The sequence below is a fragment of the Larus michahellis genome, chromosome 1 (genome assembly GCF_964199755.1).
Source record: "Larus michahellis chromosome 1, bLarMic1.1, whole genome shotgun sequence".
NCBI classification, from domain to species: Eukaryota; Metazoa; Chordata; class Aves; order Charadriiformes; family Laridae; genus Larus; species Larus michahellis.
In genome coordinates, this window is record NC_133896.1 from 70,108,085 (window position 1) to 70,129,170 (window position 21,086).

Genomic DNA, 21,086 nt, shown 5'->3' on the forward strand with positions numbered 1-21,086 from the left:
CTGCTGGCTCAAACTCCTCTTCACACTCTTCCCGATTCCTCCACAGCCCATTTCCCTATCTAATCCCCTTGGCCTCTATTCACACACACAAAATATACTACCAGGCGCACCCAACTGAAGAGTGCCCGTGGTCCAGCCCTCACGCTCCCTACAGCAACGTTACAAGGAGTTGCATGAAACTAGAAAAAATACGGTCATCTGCTGTGAAAGGTGGATCTAGAAAGGACTCCTTGACTTGAAGCACACTGTTCTATTATTTGTGAAATATGATTACAGCTGTCTTCTAATTTTTGTCTTGTTACTCAGTGATAATTGACTGCTCAAGGCTGGCACTCGGTTGTAATTATTCCCCTGGTGAAAACACAGCAACATGCTCTGCAATCGCTCTCACGTATCTGCACACAGCATCTGTAACACATCATCCTTCAGCAAACAGATATTCCTTTTTCTTTTTTTTTTTTTTCCTAAATTAGCTCTGCAGATTGGTAGGGGACATCTCTCCAAAGAAAAACTTAACAGAGGTAAAGAGTGTTGACGTGCCTACAGATTGTTTCAAACCTGCAATATATTAAAATAACTCCTATTCAAAGTCCACTAACAAAGGCGTTGCCCTGCTGCTGTCTCTTGTGGCACCCAGAGATTTCCATTTACCTAGTTAGCCAATTCATGTTAGAGAACTAAGCATCTAGCAGCTTCTTGAGCGCTATGTCCAGAAAGCCGCCAGCTACAAGCTGAAATAACCATCGTCAAGTCAACCCACAGCAGAAGCTCTCAGCGAGAGCGTTAATGTACTAATAAATATGTAAGGAGCTCCACCCAGTGGCAAGAGAATGTATTCCCAACTGTGCTATCCAACACACCGTGAAAAGGAAGTCGTCTTTGGAAATGTAAATAGGTATACTAAACACCCTCCACTTAATTCAATCTCTGCTTGATTTATTTTAATCAAAGCACTAGAATCATGACCTTTCACTAGGATAGCTTTATTCATCTTCAGCAACAATTTATGAGAAAATTCAATCATTAGCTGCGGAAAGATGTTGTTCAATCAAGCAGACACTTTGAATTATAAATGTTAAGTAAAAGAGAGTCTCGCCCAGGTGCTTTATAACCTATGATTGGCATACTTGTCATTCTATGCAGTAATGGGGTGAATTACTCTGTATGATTACAAGTACTTGTGGGTACTTCCTCACAAGTTGGGGTTGACAAATATTTATTTAACACTACAAGACAGTTATTTTGATTATAACAAATAGATAATTATGAAACTTTGAATAACAATGTTTTAATTACAATTCTTTTTTTTGTAATGTTATTGGAGTTGGATATATAACTACCTTGGCTTAAACAAAAAAAAACCTCGGTATTTTTATTTTACACTTGCTAGGCTTTCACTTTTAAGTGTTTTTTCCCATCTTTCCTTCTTTTTCTTGTACCCTCTCCAGACTTTCTTGAAAAACTGAGGCCTGTTTCACAGTTCCCAGCTTCTCTAACAATCTCGGTACTAAAAGTAGTCTAGCCTGAGTTCACAGAACTAGTGTATTTCTAAAATCAGAGCTTCTCAAACTGTGGGGAATAAATGGAGATGCTACTAGGGACCTAAGAGGAGGGCAATGGCGGAGGAAATGCCAGGGGAGTTGAAGTCAGCCAAAGGCTGTCAGGCTCCAACAGAGGAAAACAGCAGCTCTGAACACAAGCAGAGGAAGCGCAACTGATAGAAATCACTGCATTAGGATGCTGCTCCTCAGCAAGAGCTCACTGACAATGCCCCATCAGTTCAGCATCCTCTTGTGCTCCTGCTCTGTGTGTACTTGGCCCCTTCCCTTCTCATCTTTTTGCTTCTGGTTGAAACACTTCCTCAAGAAAAAACTTCTCACTCCACTTGTAGTGGCTCTGCGGCAAAGTTTTTCTCCTTCCCCAACCGCAAATGTGCTTGTATAGTAGTATTTATAAATATAAATTTATATATATTTCTAATTATATATTTATACATGTTATCCATATATATGATATTATTTATATATTTATAAATACCCACATAAACGTGCATGGTAGTATTTCTCCTCCCCATACTCAGTTTCTGAAATGCTGCGTTAGAAATTTCTAATTGGAGTTGGGCTAGAGATGCAGAATGTAGCCCAGAATGTAGAAGGAAAAACGTCCGAGATTTTTTTTGTATTCTTTTTCTGTTAAACAAACTGTCTGACTGAATTATGCAGGATATATCCTAAGTTAGGGACAAACTTCAGAGACTTTCAATTACTATGTTCTGTCTTGGCATTAAAGACTTGATTTAAGAAAAAATGCAGATAGCTTTACTTTCAGTATTATTTCTTTATGTCTTTAATCATGTTTCCCGAAGATAATAAAGGTCCCCCCTGCTTTGCAGAATTGCAATTTAAGAAGTCGTATCCTTCTGTATCACTGTTAAACCTAGACTCTAGAGGCCTAATTCCTATACTTCTTGTCCAGCCATGTGGCTGTACTATTAGTGTACATAGGAATGGAAACATGTTCAGAGCTGAAAGCAAAAATAAGTTAGTTTCTGGAAGTGACTGTCTGGTATCGTCCAGGAGAGCTACCAGGTGGGAAATGAAGCCAGAGAGGCTGTGGCTGGCGCCAGCAGGGAAGTGCCAGGCTCTAACTGGGAATCAATCAAGTACCCACTGCTGGCATCAGACACAGGCACCGCATGGGATCAGTGCTCACGTAATCGTCTACATGCTTATACTAAGTCCACCTACCAGCAGATTTGTAACTTTTGTAAAACTGGGCAGTAGCTGATAACAATCAACCCACAGGTTTCTACCCAGCACAATTATTTTCCTCAGGATGAAACACAGCTGTTAGCAGCACAATCCCTAACGTCTGCACAGGTCCCACAGTAGTCCCTTTTGAAGGATCTGGCTTTAGTGACACCCGACACATCCCTTACTAGACTTTTCCACGTTCCTGCAGCACATGAAAAACTTAATTCATAATACTACTCCACAGTTTTGGTGGGCCTAGTGGGATTTTTAACATAGTCTAGATTTTATAGGTTTCACATCTTGACGATTGTTCTCCTTTTCTGATTTTCAGCTACCTACTGGCAAACTAGAAATATTTTTGCCATTGTCTGCCTGTTACAGATTTTGTGTCTTCCTAACTGGATGACATATTCTTGCTTTATGCAGGTGGAAAATCATGCTCCAATTTAACAGAACACAAAATCAAACAAAAGCTATGAAATCATTAAACTTCCCTAAATACAATCTTTCCCTTCTTTCCATTCCTCAATACTGAATTTTAAGCAGGTAACTTAAATTTAATGCTAAGTTTTTACCTTTACTGACTAGGGTTTGGTTTTTTTCACTCAAAAACTTTATAACATAAGTTATCAGAAGAGGGTTTTCAAATGCAAACCCAAGCAGCACTGCTAACTAGGAGACGTAATTCTACGTACGGCTGCATCTACGGCATCTGCAAATGCCATCTTTAGATGCTTCTGAGAACCAGTCTGGACACAACTATCAGCGTGGCTCCCGTCTCTTATGCAAACCCAGGTGAGCTCTGCTATGTAGCCCTAGGTCCTTACATCCCCTTAAGTCCATCTTCCCACCACCTCCCCAGCTGGAAAAGGCTCATCAGATGCTGCAGTGAGCCGCGAGGGAAACTAGCTCTAGAGAAAACGCGGTGCTTCGTTTGCTGGTGGTTTAGGAGCCCGAAGAGAGCAGAGGAGCACCACGAGGGAACAAAGAACTCGTGAAGAGCTGCGCAGCGCCATGACAGCACTGCCCTGCATTTATGCGAGACCCCAACTATTGAAAAGCAAGTACAAGGCTGGGGCTTGCAGCAACTGCCTCGTCAAAATCCAGGCACACTGAGGAGCCCTGGGCCCTACCCTCGGGCCAGGAAAGCATCATTCCTTCAGGAACCGGGACGAGGGAAGAGAGAGCGCGGCTGTCCCCTCCGCGGAGAAACGCCGCGGTGGCAGAGGCCATTAGGAGGAGTTCATCAGGCGCAGGGCGGGCTGAGGACTCAGGGCCAGGCGCTCAGTCAGGCAGCGGTGCCGCCATCGCCTCTCGGTGCTGCTGCGGCAGCGAAGAGACCCCACCGCCACAGCTCCCCACAACCCCACACCGCCCTGGCGCCTGCGCCTGACAGCGCTTCCGGCCGCGCACCCGCCGGCTTGACGTAGCTTCCGCTCCGAAGCGTTTCCGTTCCGTCATTTCCTCCGCCGCCGCGATCGTCGTTTCCTGCCCGGCCGGAGGGGACTCGTGTCCCTTCACAGGCTCCGTGCGCGTCCCGCCGCCGCCACCCCCTGCTCCCCGCCGCCGCCATGGCCATGAGGCAAACCCCGCTGACGTGCTCTGGGCACACGCGGCCCGTGGTGGACCTGGCCTTCAGCGGCGTCACCCCCTACGGCTACTTCCTCATCAGCGCCTGCAAGGGTGAGCGGCGGCGGCGGGGGGCGGCCGGTCTCACCGTCCCCCTCGGGTTAGCCTGCCCAGTGGAGGTGCCCTCGGCCTCGGGGGAGCGGGGGGGCCCGGGTGGGGAGCAGGGGGTGGGCCGCGCCGCGCCTCCGCCCCGCGGCTCGTCAGGCCGCGCAGCGCCGCGCCTGCGTGAGGGGGGTGTTGCTGGGGAGGGAGGGATGGGGGGCGGGGGGGGCGACTGTGCTGGGGAGCCCTGTTCGCCCAGCGAAACGCTGGTACGCGGAGGGCCACACCGTCTGACGGTGTTACCGAATGAAAAAAAAGGGAGCGGGCAGCTGATTTTCGTGGTGTTTAATGAGTGGGTTAGCCTGGGGTGGGGGTGGGGGGTGTTTCATAGCCCGTGTTTGACCGGTTTGGATCCAAACTGGGGGCGGGGGAGGAAGCCTCGAAAAGACTTATTTTTAAGACGGCCCGTTTGTATTGTCTGTGCACATGTGCTGTCTATTTTTAAAGGAGCTCCCGTTTAACCAGGGTAGCTGCTTTGCTGGACGTAGAATGATGATGTCCACCTCCTTTCCCATGAGAACTCACTCCTCCTTATGTGAATAGCATTTCCCCTTCATACATAGACTCATAGAATGGTTTAGATTGGAAAGGACCTTAAAAATCATCTAGTCCAACCCCCTGCCATGGGCAGGGACACCTTCCACTAGATCAGGTTGCTCAAAGCCCCGTCCAGCCAGGCCTTCAACACTTCCAGGGACAGAGCCTCCACAAGTTCTCTGGACAGCCTGTTCCAGTGTCTCACCAGCCTCACAGTAAAGAATTTCTTCCTAATATCTAATTTACATCTATCCTCTTCCAGTTTGAAGTACGTATACGTGTATATGTTAGTCTTATGTATGTATTCATACGTTGAAAAGGACATTGCTTTCTGCCTTGGAGTGCTTCCTGTTCAACTCTACATCTTCTTGTGTGAACAACTTTTTGATAGCCTCCCAGAAAAAATAATCACAGGAAAAGCTTTCTGTTTAGTCTTTACAGCATCTTTGTATGTGTTTGAAACACATCTCGTTACAAGCACAAGAATTATTATTTCTGAGTGCTGTTGGCCTGAAAATATTGTTCCAAAGTAAAGGAAAAAACAAAACTAAAAACACAAACCCCTGTTCTGCCTGAAAAAAAACCTGAGTAAAAATAAAACCTAGGTGAAGTGCTCCTTTTTATCTCCCTTCTACCTTAACACAAACGGAAAGAAAACTTTTATTTCATTTGGAGCGGTATTTTAATGTCTATACAGTTTTAGATGCATGTGCCAAGTACAGCTGCATATGTAAGCTCTTCAGCAAAACTCTTACAAAGAATAGCTTCATACATTATGTGGCATTTCCACATGCTGGTGCAAGGGGATCTTTTTGTAAAACAGCTTCCTTTTTTTATCATGTTACCTGAATATTGGTTTTGTTTTTGTGAAGATGGTAAGCCTATGCTGCGTCAGGGCGACACAGGAGACTGGATTGGCACGTTTCTAGGTCATAAAGGTGCTGTTTGGGGTGCTACTTTGAATACAGATGCCACTAAAGCAGCTACAGCAGCAGCAGATTTTACAGCGTAAGTGATTAACTGTCTTTGAAGTTTATAGTGCTCTTAGGTGACATGTAGCTGTAGTTAATTACTGATTCATTTGTTTTTCTTTAGTAATTGTTAGCTTATTTATGGTTAACCAAGTTAAAACTAAGACTTTTGGGTTCTTGAAAGCAGCTACAGTTAATTCCCTCCCAGTGAACAACTATGCTTGTTTCTTGATAAATATACTTAATTACCATACCGGTTTGCTAGAATAACATTTATAACCAGCCCTGATCTCTGGCACTGTAGTTATACCAGAGTTGAAAGAGTGATATTTTTTTTTTTATTTTGGTTCTACCAGTTATTCTGTTTTTATTACATGAAAACTTGTGAAAATTCTAGTGAATTATTTCTTTGATGTTTTTTGTTGTTTGTTTGTGCTGTTTGCAGCGTATATTAATATTTGGCAAGTTGAATCTTGTTAGTAGAGAGCAATCTTTATTTAGTTGCAGAGAAGAACTTGTCTTAAAACTAAAATGCTGATTAGTCTACATTATTCTGAAGAAGAGGATAAAGGAAAATGGTGGGTTAGTACCAAAAAAAGCTTAATTAAAAGCATAGAAAGTATTCTCATTGACTAACTGGGTCATAACTTATAAGAATGTATCATTTATGATGAAATATTATAACGGTGTCAGGAAAGATTGCTTACAAACTAATCTGACTGTTCAGGTTGATTTGTCCTGCTGCTACTAAAACAGAAATGTTTTTTCTTGCTGTTTAGCAAAGTGTGGGATGCTGTGTCAGGCGATGAACTAATCACATTGGCTCACAAACACATTGTCAAAAGTGTGGATTTTACACAGGTATGAAAAACCTTTATATCTTTTTCACCAGGGAAGCTCTTGAGTATGTTTTGCGCTTAGTTACTCTTCTGCGTTTTGTGTGTGTATCTTAACAGGCAAATAATCTAGTATACTGCTTCTAGTTTTTAAGATCATAACTTAAATGTAATAAGTGAGTTAGAGGCTGTCTGAGAGAAAGAACTGTTATTTTAAGACTCACAGGTGAAGCCTGGTATTTTGATTCAAAATAAGAGTTGACCCTTTATAACTTCTGTTTCAGGATAGCAATTATCTGTTAACAGGTGGACAAGATAAACTGTTGCGTATCTATGACTTGAGCAAGCCAGAAGCAGGTGAGTCTGTTTTTAGAACTGATTCTTGCTTTTTGGAATTAAACAAAAGTTATGAAATTAAGAGCTAATTTCTGCTATGAATCACAAAAGATTAAGTTGTGGATTGTTTTACAAATGTAGTGTCTATAGCCTTTTGTTATAGTAAGATGATCTGTATGTTTTAAGTTTACACTTTTACAAGTGAATTAAAGTTTATCTATAATGGACTTCAAAGGTAGCACGTTTCAGTTAAACGTAGACTCACTAGAATTAGATCTAATAATTAAAATTTAGTCATCTGAAAGAAAAAAGACTCCACATACTTAAGTATGTTTAAATTCATGTTGATACTGAGCTACTGATGATTGGTATGAAGCTAGAGAACCTTGATGTTAAATTAGTGAAGCTTTTTTTATTTACGCAATTAGATACCCAGTTTACATTTATCCTGTTTCTGAAATAAGATCTACGGAAGCTTTTTTTTATTTAGGCAATCAGATATTCAGTTTACATTTATCCTGTTCCTGGAATAAGATCTACAAATAAGTCATAAGTGCTTGAAGTAATTTTATGGTTTCTAGTAAATGGAAATACATATAGCTTAAGAAAGCTCCTAGACTGCTGCATGATATTTTCATTTTTCTTAGATGTATTAAAATATTTGGCTTTATTTTAAGAACCTGATGTTGTCAGTGGACATACTTCTGGCATTAAAAAGGCTTTATGGAGCAGTGATGACAAACAGATTCTTTCAGCTGATGATAAAACTGTCCGGTAAGAAAAAGTAACTTTCAGTTTTCCAAGAAGTTTACTTTTATGTATTGTCGTAGTCTATGTGAGAAGATAGTTATGTTTTGTTGGTAAAGGATATAAGTAACACAGGTTATTTGATGATAGATTATTATAGCTGCATGCCCAGTACAGTTCTTTTCTGCTGTTAGAGATGTAACTTTTGTTATAATTCTAATTTACCCCATAAATGTGTCGTCTCTGCTAGGAAGAGGTGGTCTTTGAGAAATGCATAGTAGAATAAATTTATGCTTTTCATAATCCTAGGGAAGATGAATTTATAGATGTCAGTACTGATTGTGCTGAGGTATTGCTGCCTTGTCTTCTGCCTTTCAGCCTTAAAAGATGCAGAAGGCATAGGCCGCTGTCTTCTCTGGGAAGAGTGTCTGGAAACAGTGCACTATTGATAGACAGAGACCTCTTTCTCTGCCATGCTGATAAATTGAGTAGGCTTTAGTGTTTTTATAAGATGGCTCATCCAGTTACAGTTAAGTGTTTTGCTTACTTTATGCCAAATTGGTATGAGATGTACTGAAACCTGCTGGGGTGATGAATTCATAAAGACCCTCCCTCAGACTAAGTTGTCCAGAAAAGATGTGCCTTACTGCTTCCTCAGCTTTCTGGCTGATATGACCAGTGTCATCTCACGCCTAGCTGTCTCACCATTCTTATATTTATGGCGCAAAGGAGAGAGACATAGAATGGTCTTTTCTGCTTTGTGGAAAGAAGGATGGGAGGGTGAAGTCGCTGGTGCAGTTTCCTTTCAGCTCCAGTTCTTTTCAGTTTCCAAGTGTTCAAGATAGGCAAGAGTCTGGTTGTCTTTATTTTTCCCTGAATTGTAGAAATAGAAATGCATCTGTCAGCTAATGAACAAAGTTTCTTACCATGTCATAGCAAAACAATTTCATTTCATTTCCATTTAGATAGCTCTTGCGCCTCTGGGTAGGAGACTATATTATCTTAAATGAATCTCTGTTCTTTGTATAAATTGGCATTAGTACCTCTTTGCCTTGTGAGGTAAAAAGGCAGAATGGAATCTTTAAGCCTTACTTCTAGAAAGCTGTATTGCTCAGGAGACTTGTAACAAGGTTTTTAATCTCTAAGAGAATCCTGGAGTAGTTAAATAGCATGTGTACTGTTTAATGTTGTTGCATTAAGCTTCAAAAGTAGCAGTATTTTAAAGTAAGCATGACTTCATTCTCACCTAGGCAAAGTTTTAAGATAAGGAAGCCACCGAATGCCTGAAGTACCTGTGGAATCAAACCACATTCTTTGTTAGGTGGCTTTTTTGATCCAGATTTTGCCATGGATGGAAGGTGAAAATTGTTTGATTTGCTGAAGTAATCTGAGAGTCTTTTTTTCCTTTTTGTTTCCTCCTAAGCCTCTGGGACCGGAGTACAATGACCGAAGTGAAGGCACTAAATGTTGCAATGTCAGTGAGCAGCATGGAGTATGTTCCAGAAGGACAGATACTTGTGATAACCTATGGGAAGACTATTGCTTTTCATAGTGCAGAAACGTGAGTCCAAAACACAGAATTTTTGCAGGTTGAGTAATGGGCTTGTTTATGGGTAAAAATTGACTGTACGAGGCCAAAATCATGAAGTTGTCAGAACTGGCATTAGTGGACATCTTTGCTTGCCATCTTGTCAGAGGCAGAGTGTGATACAACTACCCTCTTCTAAAATAGTGAACCCTAACTGTGTATAAGATGCTAAAGGTTTGGTGCCATTTTCATATTTCACTCTAATTGTAATTGTGGTTAAATAAGTTTCATCCAGGGTTCACTTCAGTGCTTTTCAGAGAACTAATCATTTGTACATCTCTACGATGTTTTAAGAAAGTGGGTTACACACATAAAAGTAGTGTTCCAGAAAGTAGTTCTGAATATGCGAGCCTTTTGTTTTGCTTGTTCTGAACTTGTTTCTAACTTGATGAGCGTGATTTGCAAGTATAAAAACTTGTTTCAGAAGCTGTGTGTGGGTGTCTTCTGTTTTTCTTAAAAGCACTTGTGATTAGTAGAGTCACAGTTTCTTTGCTCTCAGGATGACTTTTTTTTTTTCAATGAACTTTGTTAACAAACTTTTTCCCCTCAGTCTAGAGCAGATTAAATCATTTGAAGCACCTGCTACAATCAATTCTGCATCACTTCACCCTGCGAAAGAATGTTTGGTTGCAGGTGGTGAAGATTTTAAACTCTATAAATATGACTATAATACAGGAGAAGAATTAGGTATGTTTGTCTTCTGTAATCAAAAATGAGTTCTGAAATGGGTGTTAGATTAATGAAATAATGACTAATAAATGAAACTGTATACTCACGTAAGGTCTTAGCATACCATGCTGTGCAAGAGGATGGAGAGGTATATTATCAGTTAAGCATTTTTTTTCCTGTCTCAGTATACCTAACATTATTCTTCTAGAACAATTAAAGCCTGCATTAAACAGCACTTTGCACCCATTAAAAAAAAATAAATGTTGGCATTCCGTAATTGCTGCAATAGCAAGCTATATGTTAACTTGCGTGTCATGCTATAGCATTTATTACATATGTCTAATGAGTTGCAGCTACTTGCTTTTATGAAAAATGTGATATGTTTGTAGTGGTCTTAGTATTGGCCAAATATATTTAAAAAAAAGTGTATTTTGAAGTTGGTCTCTTGATGCTGTCCATGTTTAAAATTGTATGTGTGTGGAGTGAGGGGTTGAAGGAACAAGAGCATGTGTATTCCATGCTACTGGCTTGCTTTGTAGCTTTGCCTTGAGTAAATAAGCACCTGTTTTCTTGCAGTTAATAAAACATTAATATGTTATGTAAATTTGAGATTGCTGATTTACCAATTAATAGAAGCTTTGTTTTGCGTCAGAAGTTAAATACTGAGGAAGTGCCCCCTCAGTATTTTTTATTGTCTTCTGATCAGTTTTCACTAATTAATTTCAGTTACTCACTGAAATTTGAAATTAATGCTCTTGGTATGTTCTTTTATAGAATCTTACAAAGGACACTTTGGTCCAATTCACTGTGTGAGATTTAGCCCTGATGGAGAGTTATATGCAAGTGGCTCTGAGGATGGTACACTAAGGCTGTGGCAGACAACAGTAGGGAAAACCTATGGTCTTTGGAAGTGTGTAGTTCCTGGTAAGTGTCCGCTTCTTCCTGGTGCAACTTGACTGCTTCTCGGGCACTTTTTAAGTAATATCTATTGTAAGTGGTAAAAATCATCTGAATTTCATGCAATAACTGTACTGCCTTCTGACGGTCTCTATATCCACTCAAGTCTGTTAGATTTAAGGATTTACTTTTGTAGCTGTCATCTAAGCAATTAACTTCAAGCCTGTAAGCTTATTGAATATATAGACACTTTGTGGATATTTAACAAATAGTCTGATGTATTTTTATGTTAAAGAGCAAGATATATGAAATACCACTTTTATAAATCTTAAGGAGATAAGACTCTCTAGAACGAAGTGTGGATGATAGTTTTATTTTATATTGTACTTCGGTTCTATAGACTTGGGAGGAGAGCTATGTCTAGAAAACTGCAAGTGAGTATTCATTAATGGATTGCTTACGCAGCTGTTTCTCCTCAACGTTAAATTAAGTGGAGATTTTTTTTTATTTTTTATTAAGGTGAGTGGGGGGAACTGAAGGTATTGACTGTTTTTTCTCCCTTCTTTCTTCAGAAGAGGAGAATGCAGAAGCAGCAAAAGCAAGGACCACCCTTCCAGGAACTGCAGAGGAGGAAATAGGTAATGCATTCACCTGCCAGCTTCAACTCAGCTAAGTGTTAAAAGATCAGTCAAGATGGTAGCATTCTTTAGTATGGAAGTAGTAGTTTTCCCCCCAGGTACCTTATAACATTTTTCACTCTTCTCAAAAGATCTTTGAGTGCATTTTCCTGAAAATGACTATGTGGTAAGTGTCAGACTAGTGACTAGAGCTGTGCAGACTGAACAGATGGGGGAGAATAACTGGATCAGATTAAATGGGAAAAAAAATTGAGTTGGTCTTTAAGCACTCCCTGCAATGTTTCTTTGGTTCTTATATCTAAGGTGAAGTTAAATAATACCCTTTTTATTTAATTGCAGAAGATCTTCCCTCTGAAAACTCAGATTCAGTCTACAGCTCAACTCCTGAAGTTAAGGCCTGATTATTGCAACTGTTATGCGACATATGGACATATGAGACTAAATCAAGTGAACAGTGATAAACAGCAGCCTTCCAGAGTGTGCTCTCTACATAAGGCAAAGATGGGCAGTAATTGATGAGAATGCGGTGGAACTGGCTAGGTGTTGTCTGTAAGAGAACTGAGTATCCAAAAACAAAAAAAAAAAAAAGAAAAGACAAGTAGTAGAGTTTTGCTGTCTTTCTAGCATAACTGCCTACTGTCTTTTCAAAGAAGTGTGCAAGCCAAGATCCAGTCTCTCCAATTTCAATTAGACTCGTTGTAGTGTGTTTTCGTTATTATGGAGAAGAGGTACAATGGCTTTTACCCCTTTTTTTTTTTTTCTTGGAAGTTGGACAATTTGGCTTTAGTTGAACAGAAGGGATTATGTACTAAAAGTATTTTGTTCGGGTTTTGTTTCATTGTACGCTGCTTCTGAACGTTTAACTGTTTTCAGTTGTCTAAATAAAATGCCTCTCAAAACTCGTATCTTACTGTTGAGCATTGGGTTCATGGAATGGAAAAGCAACAAAGTTAACTACGTAATCCTTTCCAGCGTCTTGGGTTTGTACTAGACAGAGGGAAAGCAAAAAGAATGTTTTAGTGTTGGTACAGAGGGTGGCAAGTTCCTTGATCTGTATAAGCTTTGTGTCTTTTTATTCTTTAAAGTTTGAATGTAAATGTGAGTCTCTAAAATCAAAAGCAGTGAAAACTCTCAAATTAAACATGCTGCCTGAAATATTTGGTTGTACATGAAAATCTCAGAGGTTGGCTATGAATCTGTATAAAGCTTCGGTTTAGTCCTCCAGACTGGATAAAAAAGTTACTCTTTCAAGGTTACAAATACTATTTTCTTCATTAAAGAAAATATTGCCGTTCTTCTACTTGTCACTTCCTTTAATGTTATGCTGAAAAGTTTATGTAATGCACTCCATATGGAAAGGAGAAAAGTTAGAGGTATATTTACTCATGCATATATTTATTTTTTTTATATTCACACTTGTCCTTATTGTTCTTTTGGATTTTTCCCCGAGAGTACAGTAATGCTATCATCTTAGGAAAACATGTGAAAACAGGGATTTAAGTTAAATCGTGGACAATTCTGTCTGAACATAAGAAAATACTTTTCCCTCGTGAAGGGCAGTCAAACACTGGAATAGGTTGCCTGGAAAGGTGAATTATCTATTATTGAAGGTGCTCAAAACCCAACTGGACATGGTTCTAGGCAACCTGCTGTAGCTGAGCCGGCTTGAGCAGGTGCTTGGACGGGGTCGTTGGCAGAGGTCCCTTCCAGCTTCAGCTGTTGGGGAGGGGGGTGTAGGAAGGAACAGAATGATACCATGAACCGTGGTTTCTTAGTGCAATAGTATTAAGGATATGCTTACTTTATCCCAAAATTGGTTTTGCAGTTATCTATTTGAATTTTACTCTAAAAACAAGCAACTTGCAACCCTCTGCTTTACAGCTTGCTTCAGCTTTACCATTAAATCCATTATGGCTTATGAAGGCTCCAAATCTAGTACTTCAGCCTAGAAGCTGTTCATCTTACAAGCTGAAGAATGTTTGAACGCAACTTGGACGCTCCATGGTGAAACTTTGTGCAGCCTGGGGTTTTTGTGACATGTTTCAAGTAGGCTGTGTAGCGTTTCACAGAGAAGTCTGGAATAGCATCCTTGGATTTCAGAGCTATGACCCTTTCATTGCTTTATGTGACGCTGCTGCGAGTCTCTGGTTTCTTTGCTAGCACTGAGCAAAATAGTGCTTGAGTTGCAAGATGTTTCATCTAAATGAGAATATTAACAGTACGTGAGTTTGTGTCATTACGATGCTGGCAAAAAGCAAGGCCATGAAGTTGTCAGAGGCTTTGGCAGGTGTTAAGAGAAAGCTTTACAAGGTTGGTTTAGAACTCGTGTATGTGTTATACTACCTTCTACGTGAGGCTTCCTTTCAACTAAGAAACTGAGGTGCCTGGCCTCTATCATCAGGATGTCTACTCTGCTCTGGTGAGACCACACCTGGACTACTGCATCCAGCTTTGGAGTCCTCAAGAAGGACATGGACCTGTTGGAGCAGAGGAGGGCCCCAAAGATGATGAGAGGGCTGGAGCACCTCTCCTGTGAAGACAGGCTGAGAGAGTTGGGGAAGAGAAGGCTCCAGGAAGACTTTATAGCAGCCTTCCAGCATCTGAAAGGGGCCTACAGGAAAGGTGGAGAGGGATTTTTTACAAGGGCATGTAGTGATAGGACAAGGAAGGGGTAACGGCTTCAAACCGGATGAGGGTAGATTTAGATTAGGTATCAGGAAGAAATTTTTCACTCTGAGGGTGGTCAGACACGAACAGGTTGCCCAGGGAAGTTGTGGATGCCCCATCCCTGGGAGTGTTCAAGGCCAGGCTGGATGGGACTTTGAGCAGCCTGGTCCAGTGGGAGGTGTCCCTGCCCACGGCAGGGGGGTTGGACTAGATGATCTTTCTTTGAGGTCCCTTCCAACACAAACCGTTCCGTGATTCTATATCCCAGCGATCCCTGTCACAAAGTGGCAGTGGTCCCTCAGGCTCTCACTCCGGAGGCTGAGGGTACTTGGCTGTCTCGTTACCGACAGCTGCGGTGTGCCGGGCTCGGTACCAACGCGATGGCGGCGGGGGCCCACCGTGCCCCGGGTACCGGAGCCCCCCCGCCGCCGCCGCTTCCTGCCCGCGCGGGGCGTGACCGGCGAGGCCGAAGTCTGCCCGCCCCGCCCGGGCAGAGCCGCCGGCAGCGCGGGCCATGGCGGGCCGGAACGCGGGCACCGAGCTGGGTAAGGGGCGGCGGCCTGCGGGGAGGGCCGGCGGGCGCCCCCCACCGCGCGGGGCCGTGGAGGCGGGCCGGGCCCCGGCTCCCTCCGGCGCTGCGGAGCCGTGTAGGGGTTCCCGAGGCGGCAAAGCGGGGAGCGCTGGTCGGGCAGGGCCGCCCGGCCCGGCAACGGGCGGAGGAGTGCCGGTGGGCGCCCGGGCGGCGCAGAGGCCGGTCGGCTCCCGGCTGAGGGGCCGGGCCTCCAGCCCCCCCACCCCCGGCTGACCCAGCTCCGCGCTTACGAGCCGGGCTGCTGCGAAGCCTCGCCTTTCTGAACAGCCGAAGCAGGAATCGAGTTACGATTCCTTTGGATCCTTTCACGTACGCTCGTGACATACCGTTCGGGCTGTCTCTTCAACCTGGAGGCCTGCGGGAGGCTTATTTTGCCCTCGGTACTCCATGTGAAGCAGGAGTTGAGGTTTGCCCGTCGCCTAGGGCCTCCGCTTGGGAGGCTCCAAGCAGGGCGATGGCCGGCGCTGGGGGACTCGGCATCCCTCGTCCTGGCATAAAGCTGGTCCTGGTCCCCTCTTGCGCACCTTTATGGTTCCCACTGAATAAACCTCCCCCCCTTTTCCCCAAAAGGTTCCAGACACTTTTTATTAGTTGGGTTCTGATTTGTAAACTTGGGACTTTACCTTGCTTTATTGTTCTCCTTCTTCCTTGCTCTCTGAAGACCGATAAGGGTTTTCCAGGTGTTTGCAGGTAGTCTCTGGGCCTGAAAGGTTGCTGTGCCTAAGGTAAGGCAGAGAGCAGCCAAGAAAGGGTTTCTCTGCCATTTCCCAGCTGGAGCTCCTCTTCTGCCTGTTGCTGGGGGTGGGGAAGGGGAAAGGGCTACAGCTTTCTGACTTCTCCACCCAGCGAACACCAGCTGCAGTGGTGGAATGAATTAAGGTGATGAGCCTTCCTACAGTCTGCCTCTAAGGTATGACAATTCGGTCAATACGAGTTGGTGGAGAATTAAGTGGAGGAGGTCCAGGGGTGGTGTCGTGGAAGACGGGTAGCAAAGGACAGCTGGTGTGGAACAGGGAGACCTCAAAGTTAGCAGGAGCAGAGTTCAGGAGGCCATGGCGTCACGTGGCTACGCTCCTGTCTCTGGCACGAGCCCGGGCCTTTTTACAGAGCTAACGTGCAGCTTAAATGATTAGCCTGTGGACAACTGAAAGTTGACTCTGTTTTCATTCTCCAAACTCCTAAAAGGGAGCTGTTGAGTTGCTCTGTGATGTGCTTATCCATGGGCTGCTTGCAGGGACAGGTGAGTTTCAGCTGTAGCCATCTGAACAGCATCTTTTTGCTGAAACAAACATGTTAATAATATAGTGGCAAGTCTTCAGTGCCTGTTAGGAAAAAAGGTAGCACAGGAGTTTGCAAATGCATTCAAGTTACTTTAAATTAGGCATGTGTTATGCTTTTTCTTACTGTAAATTTCATCTTACAGTTCACTGTTGATGTGCGTGGGGAGTCCAGAGACTTGAATGTGAAGTTAGTTGTTCAGTTCACAGAATCACGGAGTGGTAGGGTTGGAAGGGACCTCTGGAGATCATCTGGTCCAACCCCCCTGCCAGAGCAGGGTCACCTAGAGCAGGTTGGACAGAAATTCATCCAGGCGGGTTTTCAATGTCTCCAGAGATGGAGACTCCACCATGTGTCTGTTGTGGAGCCTGTTCCAGTGCTCTGTTACCCTCAAAGAAGTTTTTCCTCATGTTGAGATGGAATTTCCTGTGTTTGAGTTTGTGCCTTTTGCCCCTTGTGCTGTCAGTGGGCACCATTGAAAAGATTCTGGCCCTGTCCACCCATCAAACAGTCATCCTCTGACAGACAGGCATACATGTAAGGAAGGCCATGCTGCCAAGTGGGAAATTATTGGAAGAGACAAGCGACTTCACTAACGTTTGACTGGATCTTGCTGTACAACTGTAGTCACGGGAAAAGTATTCAACGTGCAGCAGACTAGCACAACATAATCGTTGGTTTTTTGAAGACACTAAACCAATCTCTCAGTATGATCCAAATATTTTCTATAACTCTTTCTCCTCCCGTAAGTAGCCGTTCCCTGCCCGAGAGACAAAGTCAGCTCATCTTCAAGATTATTAATGGAGAGCACAGAGGGATGGATGTCTTCAGGGCTGTACCATGTGGCCTCTTCCAGCTGCAACTGATTTACTTGGAAAGGCCACTGCCCTCAGCTTATCCGCAGGTACTCGTTGCCATCCCTTCCCAGTGATCTTTGTTTAAATCAGTTGAGGTTAAAAAGAGCTGGGTGAGATGTGCAGGGCAGGTGTAATAGAGGAATGGTGCGGCCACCACCGCGTTTGTATTAAGCGGCAGCATACCTGCTGTGGCTGTTTCTGACAGCTGCCTTGTGCTGGCAGCTTTAGAGGGAGACCTGAATCTCCATGCCACTCACTCTCACACAAAATACACATCTGAAATACATTAAGTGCTATATTTAAATTGCTGTGTCTTACTTAAAGTGCTGTGTGTTAGCTGATAGAAGTACTCAAGAAGGACATGTTAAACCCTTGCCTTTATCTTTCTTGGTCGCTCTACACGCTACTTCTGTCACTTAGGCACTTTGGCTTTTGAACATTTTGCCAGCTTGTGCCAGCAGCTTTAACAGTAATTCAGATTATTTGCACTGTATCTCATAGAGCATTTGGTGGATTACAGTTTTCTAAGAGACACCTAGTGGTAAAATATCTTTTACTCAAAAATATATTATTCAAATCCTTTTCTCTGTTATTTCTGTGCTTGCTACCTAATGTCATTATTTAAGCAGTACATTTCTGATGCTGCCATTACAGAGCATCTATTTGTTTATCAATGACAAGCCAAACTCTTCTCAAATCATGACATATAATGCTTTCCCACGTGATTTTTTTTTTCTGTAAAATAAATATATTTTTGTAAAAGCCCTTAATTCATCCTTTCTGTTTGTCTGTCTGTTTGTCTTTCTCTGTTCCTTAGTAGAAGAACAAGGTATTTACTTGAAATAAAGAACAGGTACATGTAACACAGATGAAAAGACACTGATTTACATGAACTAGTCAGAGGGTCACTAGTCTAATACACTGATATATTTGCCATCAGAGAGTCATGTAAACCAGGTGGATAAGGAATTTTACGAATTTGTTATTTCACAGGGACTGTTTGCGGAGTCATTCTTGGGTACTCGGGTTGACCACAATGCCTGCAGGGGCTGAAGGGAGTCTGCCTCTCCTGCTCGGCTCCTGATGACTGGAATATAACGGACCAGGTGCTTCCTGTTTTGTCGCTTTTCAGAAAAGCATCAGATGCTACTTCACAACGAAATAGTGAAACACATCAATGAGCATCTGTTTTGTAGTGTAAGCTAGTGGCATACTCCTTCGGTTTAACTGTGGGGATGCAGACCTCTGCCACGTGGGTTTTCTGCTCCCTGCAGATGGAATTTTGATGCAACAACTTCAGAAGTCGTGGAGAAAGGCAGACATTCAGTAAGCTTGGGTAGACCCAGAAAATGGCAAGTAGGATGTTTAAAACCCAGCAGATAACACAGTTGATGATAAATCTACTTTGAGGCTGGTCCTAAGTAGAGTAATGCAGGGGTCTAGCTTGCGACCTCTCCTGTTTAATATTTTCTTTTTCCAATGCTCTAGAGAAGGCGACGTGACAGGCTTGCTCATAAAGTTTGCAGCTGACGCTAAATTAGCCAGATCAGAGGGTTACAAGCAGTCTGGGGAAATGGGTCAATAGGAGCCCAGTGACACCCAGCAGGGCCGAGGGCAGAGCCCTGCCCCGGGGAGGACGATCCCCAGCAGCCACACGGGCCAGGGCCTGCCTGCCTGGGGGGCAGCTCTGCCGAAAGGCCCCGGGGCCTGGGGGACGGCAGCTGGGCACCAGCCAGCCCTGCCCCGGCAGCAGAGACGGCCAGTGGCTTCCCAGGCCGTACCAACGGGGACGCGGCCCGTAGATCACGGGAAGGGAGGGATCTGCTCAGCACTTGTTGGACCGTATCTGGAAGACTGTGTCTAGTTTTGTTGCTCCCTGATAGAAGGAAGAGATTGATAAACTGTCACAAGTTCAGCAGAGGGCCACCAAGATGGCCAGGGGCTGGAGCACCTGCCCTGTGAGGAGAGGCTGAGGGAGCTGGGCTGGTTCAGCCAGAGGAGGAGGAGACGGCTTCAAGGGTCCTAACAGCAGCCTGCTCATCCCTACGAGAAGCATATCAAGAAAGCAGAGCCAGGTTCTTCATAGCATTGCAGGATGGGATGAAGCCAGACAACAGGCTTGTCTCAAGACAGAGAAATTCAGACTGGATATAGGAAAAATGTCTTCATGCAGGACAGTCAGTGGTGGGGCAGGTTGCCCAGGGAGGCTGGGCAGACTCCATCCTTGGGGACTCTCCAAACCCAACTGAATAAAGCCCTCAACAGCCTGGTCTGACCTCAGAGGTGACCCTGCTTTATACAGGAGTTGGGACAAATAACCTACAGAGACCTTCCAACCCGAATTATTCTACAATTATATGGTTTTTTTACCTCTGCATGTGTGTGTATATATATATACACACACACATATGTATTCTGAGTAACGGATAATTAGTTACAGTTGTTTTGCAAAGTATGTTCTTGGATTCTAAAAAAAAAATAATTCTATCTGTGTTGCTCAGCCTCTCTAGTTGAAGGGCCAGAAATACGTTCATTATGTTTCAATTGATATTTTTAATTATAGTTGGTATTTCTGAGCCATTTACATGTGAGAGCTAGCCTGTTGGTAAGTGGCATTTAAATAATGAAGTGTTGCATCCCTTTTCAAGACAGCATAATTCTGTTCTAATATATTAATAGCTGGTTTTAGACTGTACTGTGGCTCTGTTTCTTCAGTAACACCTTTTGAATATGCTGGATAATTTTAATCAAATTTGAAGGACAGACAGATGTCTCAGAAATAAGTAAGTCACCGGGTAGAGTGACCAAATTAGTCCCTCTGTTGAGGGTAAGGCAGGCTCCGCTCAGCGATTACATGACTTTTCGTGACATCTTTTTTTTTGGGCTTTATGCAAGTAGCGACATCCTGGTTTACTCCGTGGTCATAAGGACCGCAACAGGACAGCTGGGTTACTGCTGTGAGGAGAGGTCTCTGGAGCCAGGGAAGAAGCGAGGGAACAGCAGAGGACCTGGACCTGCAGGAAACCAAGTTGTTCTTTAGCTCACTTTCTCAGGAAAGGCTCGTCAGTGGTTTTCAAAGTGCTTTGGAGAATACCGTGATCCATTTCATGCGATCCATGGTCAACTTTGTGTGATTTCACTAATGTCGTAAGATAATAGAGCTGATTTCTAGTTCAGGGCTCATGCATTGGTGTCCTGCTTTGAGTGTCTGAATGCTGATGACTTGGAGACTGAATTTCTCTCATGTAAGGAGGACCCATCTGCAAACAAAACAGATCCGTAGCAAGTGGCACTGTGGGAAAATAACCACAGCTTCTGTCTCTAAGAAACTGAACAATCCCCAGACCTCTAAAGAGCTTACATGCTATGATAACTGTAACAAGACCTGATTCTGAAGCCTTTTCTCTCTCTCCAGTGGCTTTGCTCAGCTCTGCATGGCCAGCTGGGGTCAGCCTGTGTCCAGCTGAATACCTCATTTCTCCACTAAAGGTTCAGGATACGGTTTCACTCGCTTCTCCAGAAAAAACAGCTTTCATCACTTCCCTTACCCACTTTATCATGTGTTCACGGTAAGAGCAGGAGCACACATGCCGTTTCTGGCACAGAGGAGGAAATAATCAATTGGGGGGCAGCTTCTTTTGGGGACAGTGCTGCCTTAAAATGCTTGTGAAACTACAGCCTCAGGCATTCTTGAGCTTTCTGTTTCACCATCTGAAGGGATGCCATCTACACATTTTTTTTTAAAGCTTCTGAAAAGCTTAGTCTGTTTTATGAGGCATGTGTTAGGTATCTTAGATATTTATGTAATTATACTAATGAAGTGGTTTTATTTATTGTTTTCTGAGGAAATGCTTGGTATTTTTGGATTCGTGTTCTTCAAAGAGAGAAGATGAATTTCCTGTTAAGATTTTGAATATGATTTTTTTCAAATGTCTTCAGAGGAAAAAGTAAACTTGAAGAATGATTACAGAATATTGGCTAATTAGCTA

General features: G+C 43.3%; 2 protein-coding genes across 2 annotated transcripts in view; both read left to right on the forward strand.

Moving 5' to 3' along the window:
- Positions 1 to 4,207: 4,207 nt before the first annotated feature.
- STRAP (serine/threonine kinase receptor associated protein) lies at positions 4,208 to 12,608 on the forward strand. The gene is made up of 10 exons (XM_074585409.1): positions 4,208 to 4,436; positions 5,894 to 6,029; positions 6,772 to 6,853; positions 7,113 to 7,185; positions 7,842 to 7,938; positions 9,335 to 9,472; positions 10,050 to 10,186; positions 10,943 to 11,092; positions 11,638 to 11,703; positions 12,043 to 12,608. Exons 1-10 carry the CDS (start codon positions 4,325 to 4,327, stop codon positions 12,102 to 12,104), a joined length of 1,053 nt encoding a protein of 350 aa, XP_074441510.1. The 5' UTR covers positions 4,208 to 4,324; the 3' UTR covers positions 12,105 to 12,608.
- A 2,036-nt stretch (positions 12,609 to 14,644) lies between these two features.
- The window catches only part of DERA (deoxyribose-phosphate aldolase), a 56,278-nt gene continuing 49,836 nt past the window's right edge, over positions 14,645 to 21,086 (forward strand). Inside the window, exon 1 of the mRNA XM_074585490.1 lies at positions 14,645 to 14,915. Coding sequence (XP_074441591.1) covers positions 14,885 to 14,915 — 31 coding nt within the window. The 5' untranslated portion in view covers positions 14,645 to 14,884. The remainder of the gene's footprint in view (positions 14,916 to 21,086) is intronic.

Bases quoted from the DNA above. Each gene is read 5' to 3' on its own strand.
- STRAP (XM_074585409.1), top strand. From the start codon at position 4,325: ATGGCCATGAGGCAAACCCCGCTGACGTGCTCTGGGCACACGCGGCCC. The intron at 9,473-10,049 runs GTGAGTCCAAAA...TTTTCCCCTCAG, and splicing joins GCTTTTCATAGTGCAGAAAC to TCTAGAGCAGATTAAATCAT. The intron at 11,093-11,637 runs GTAAGTGTCCGC...TTCTTTCTTCAG, and splicing joins TTGGAAGTGTGTAGTTCCTG to AAGAGGAGAATGCAGAAGCA.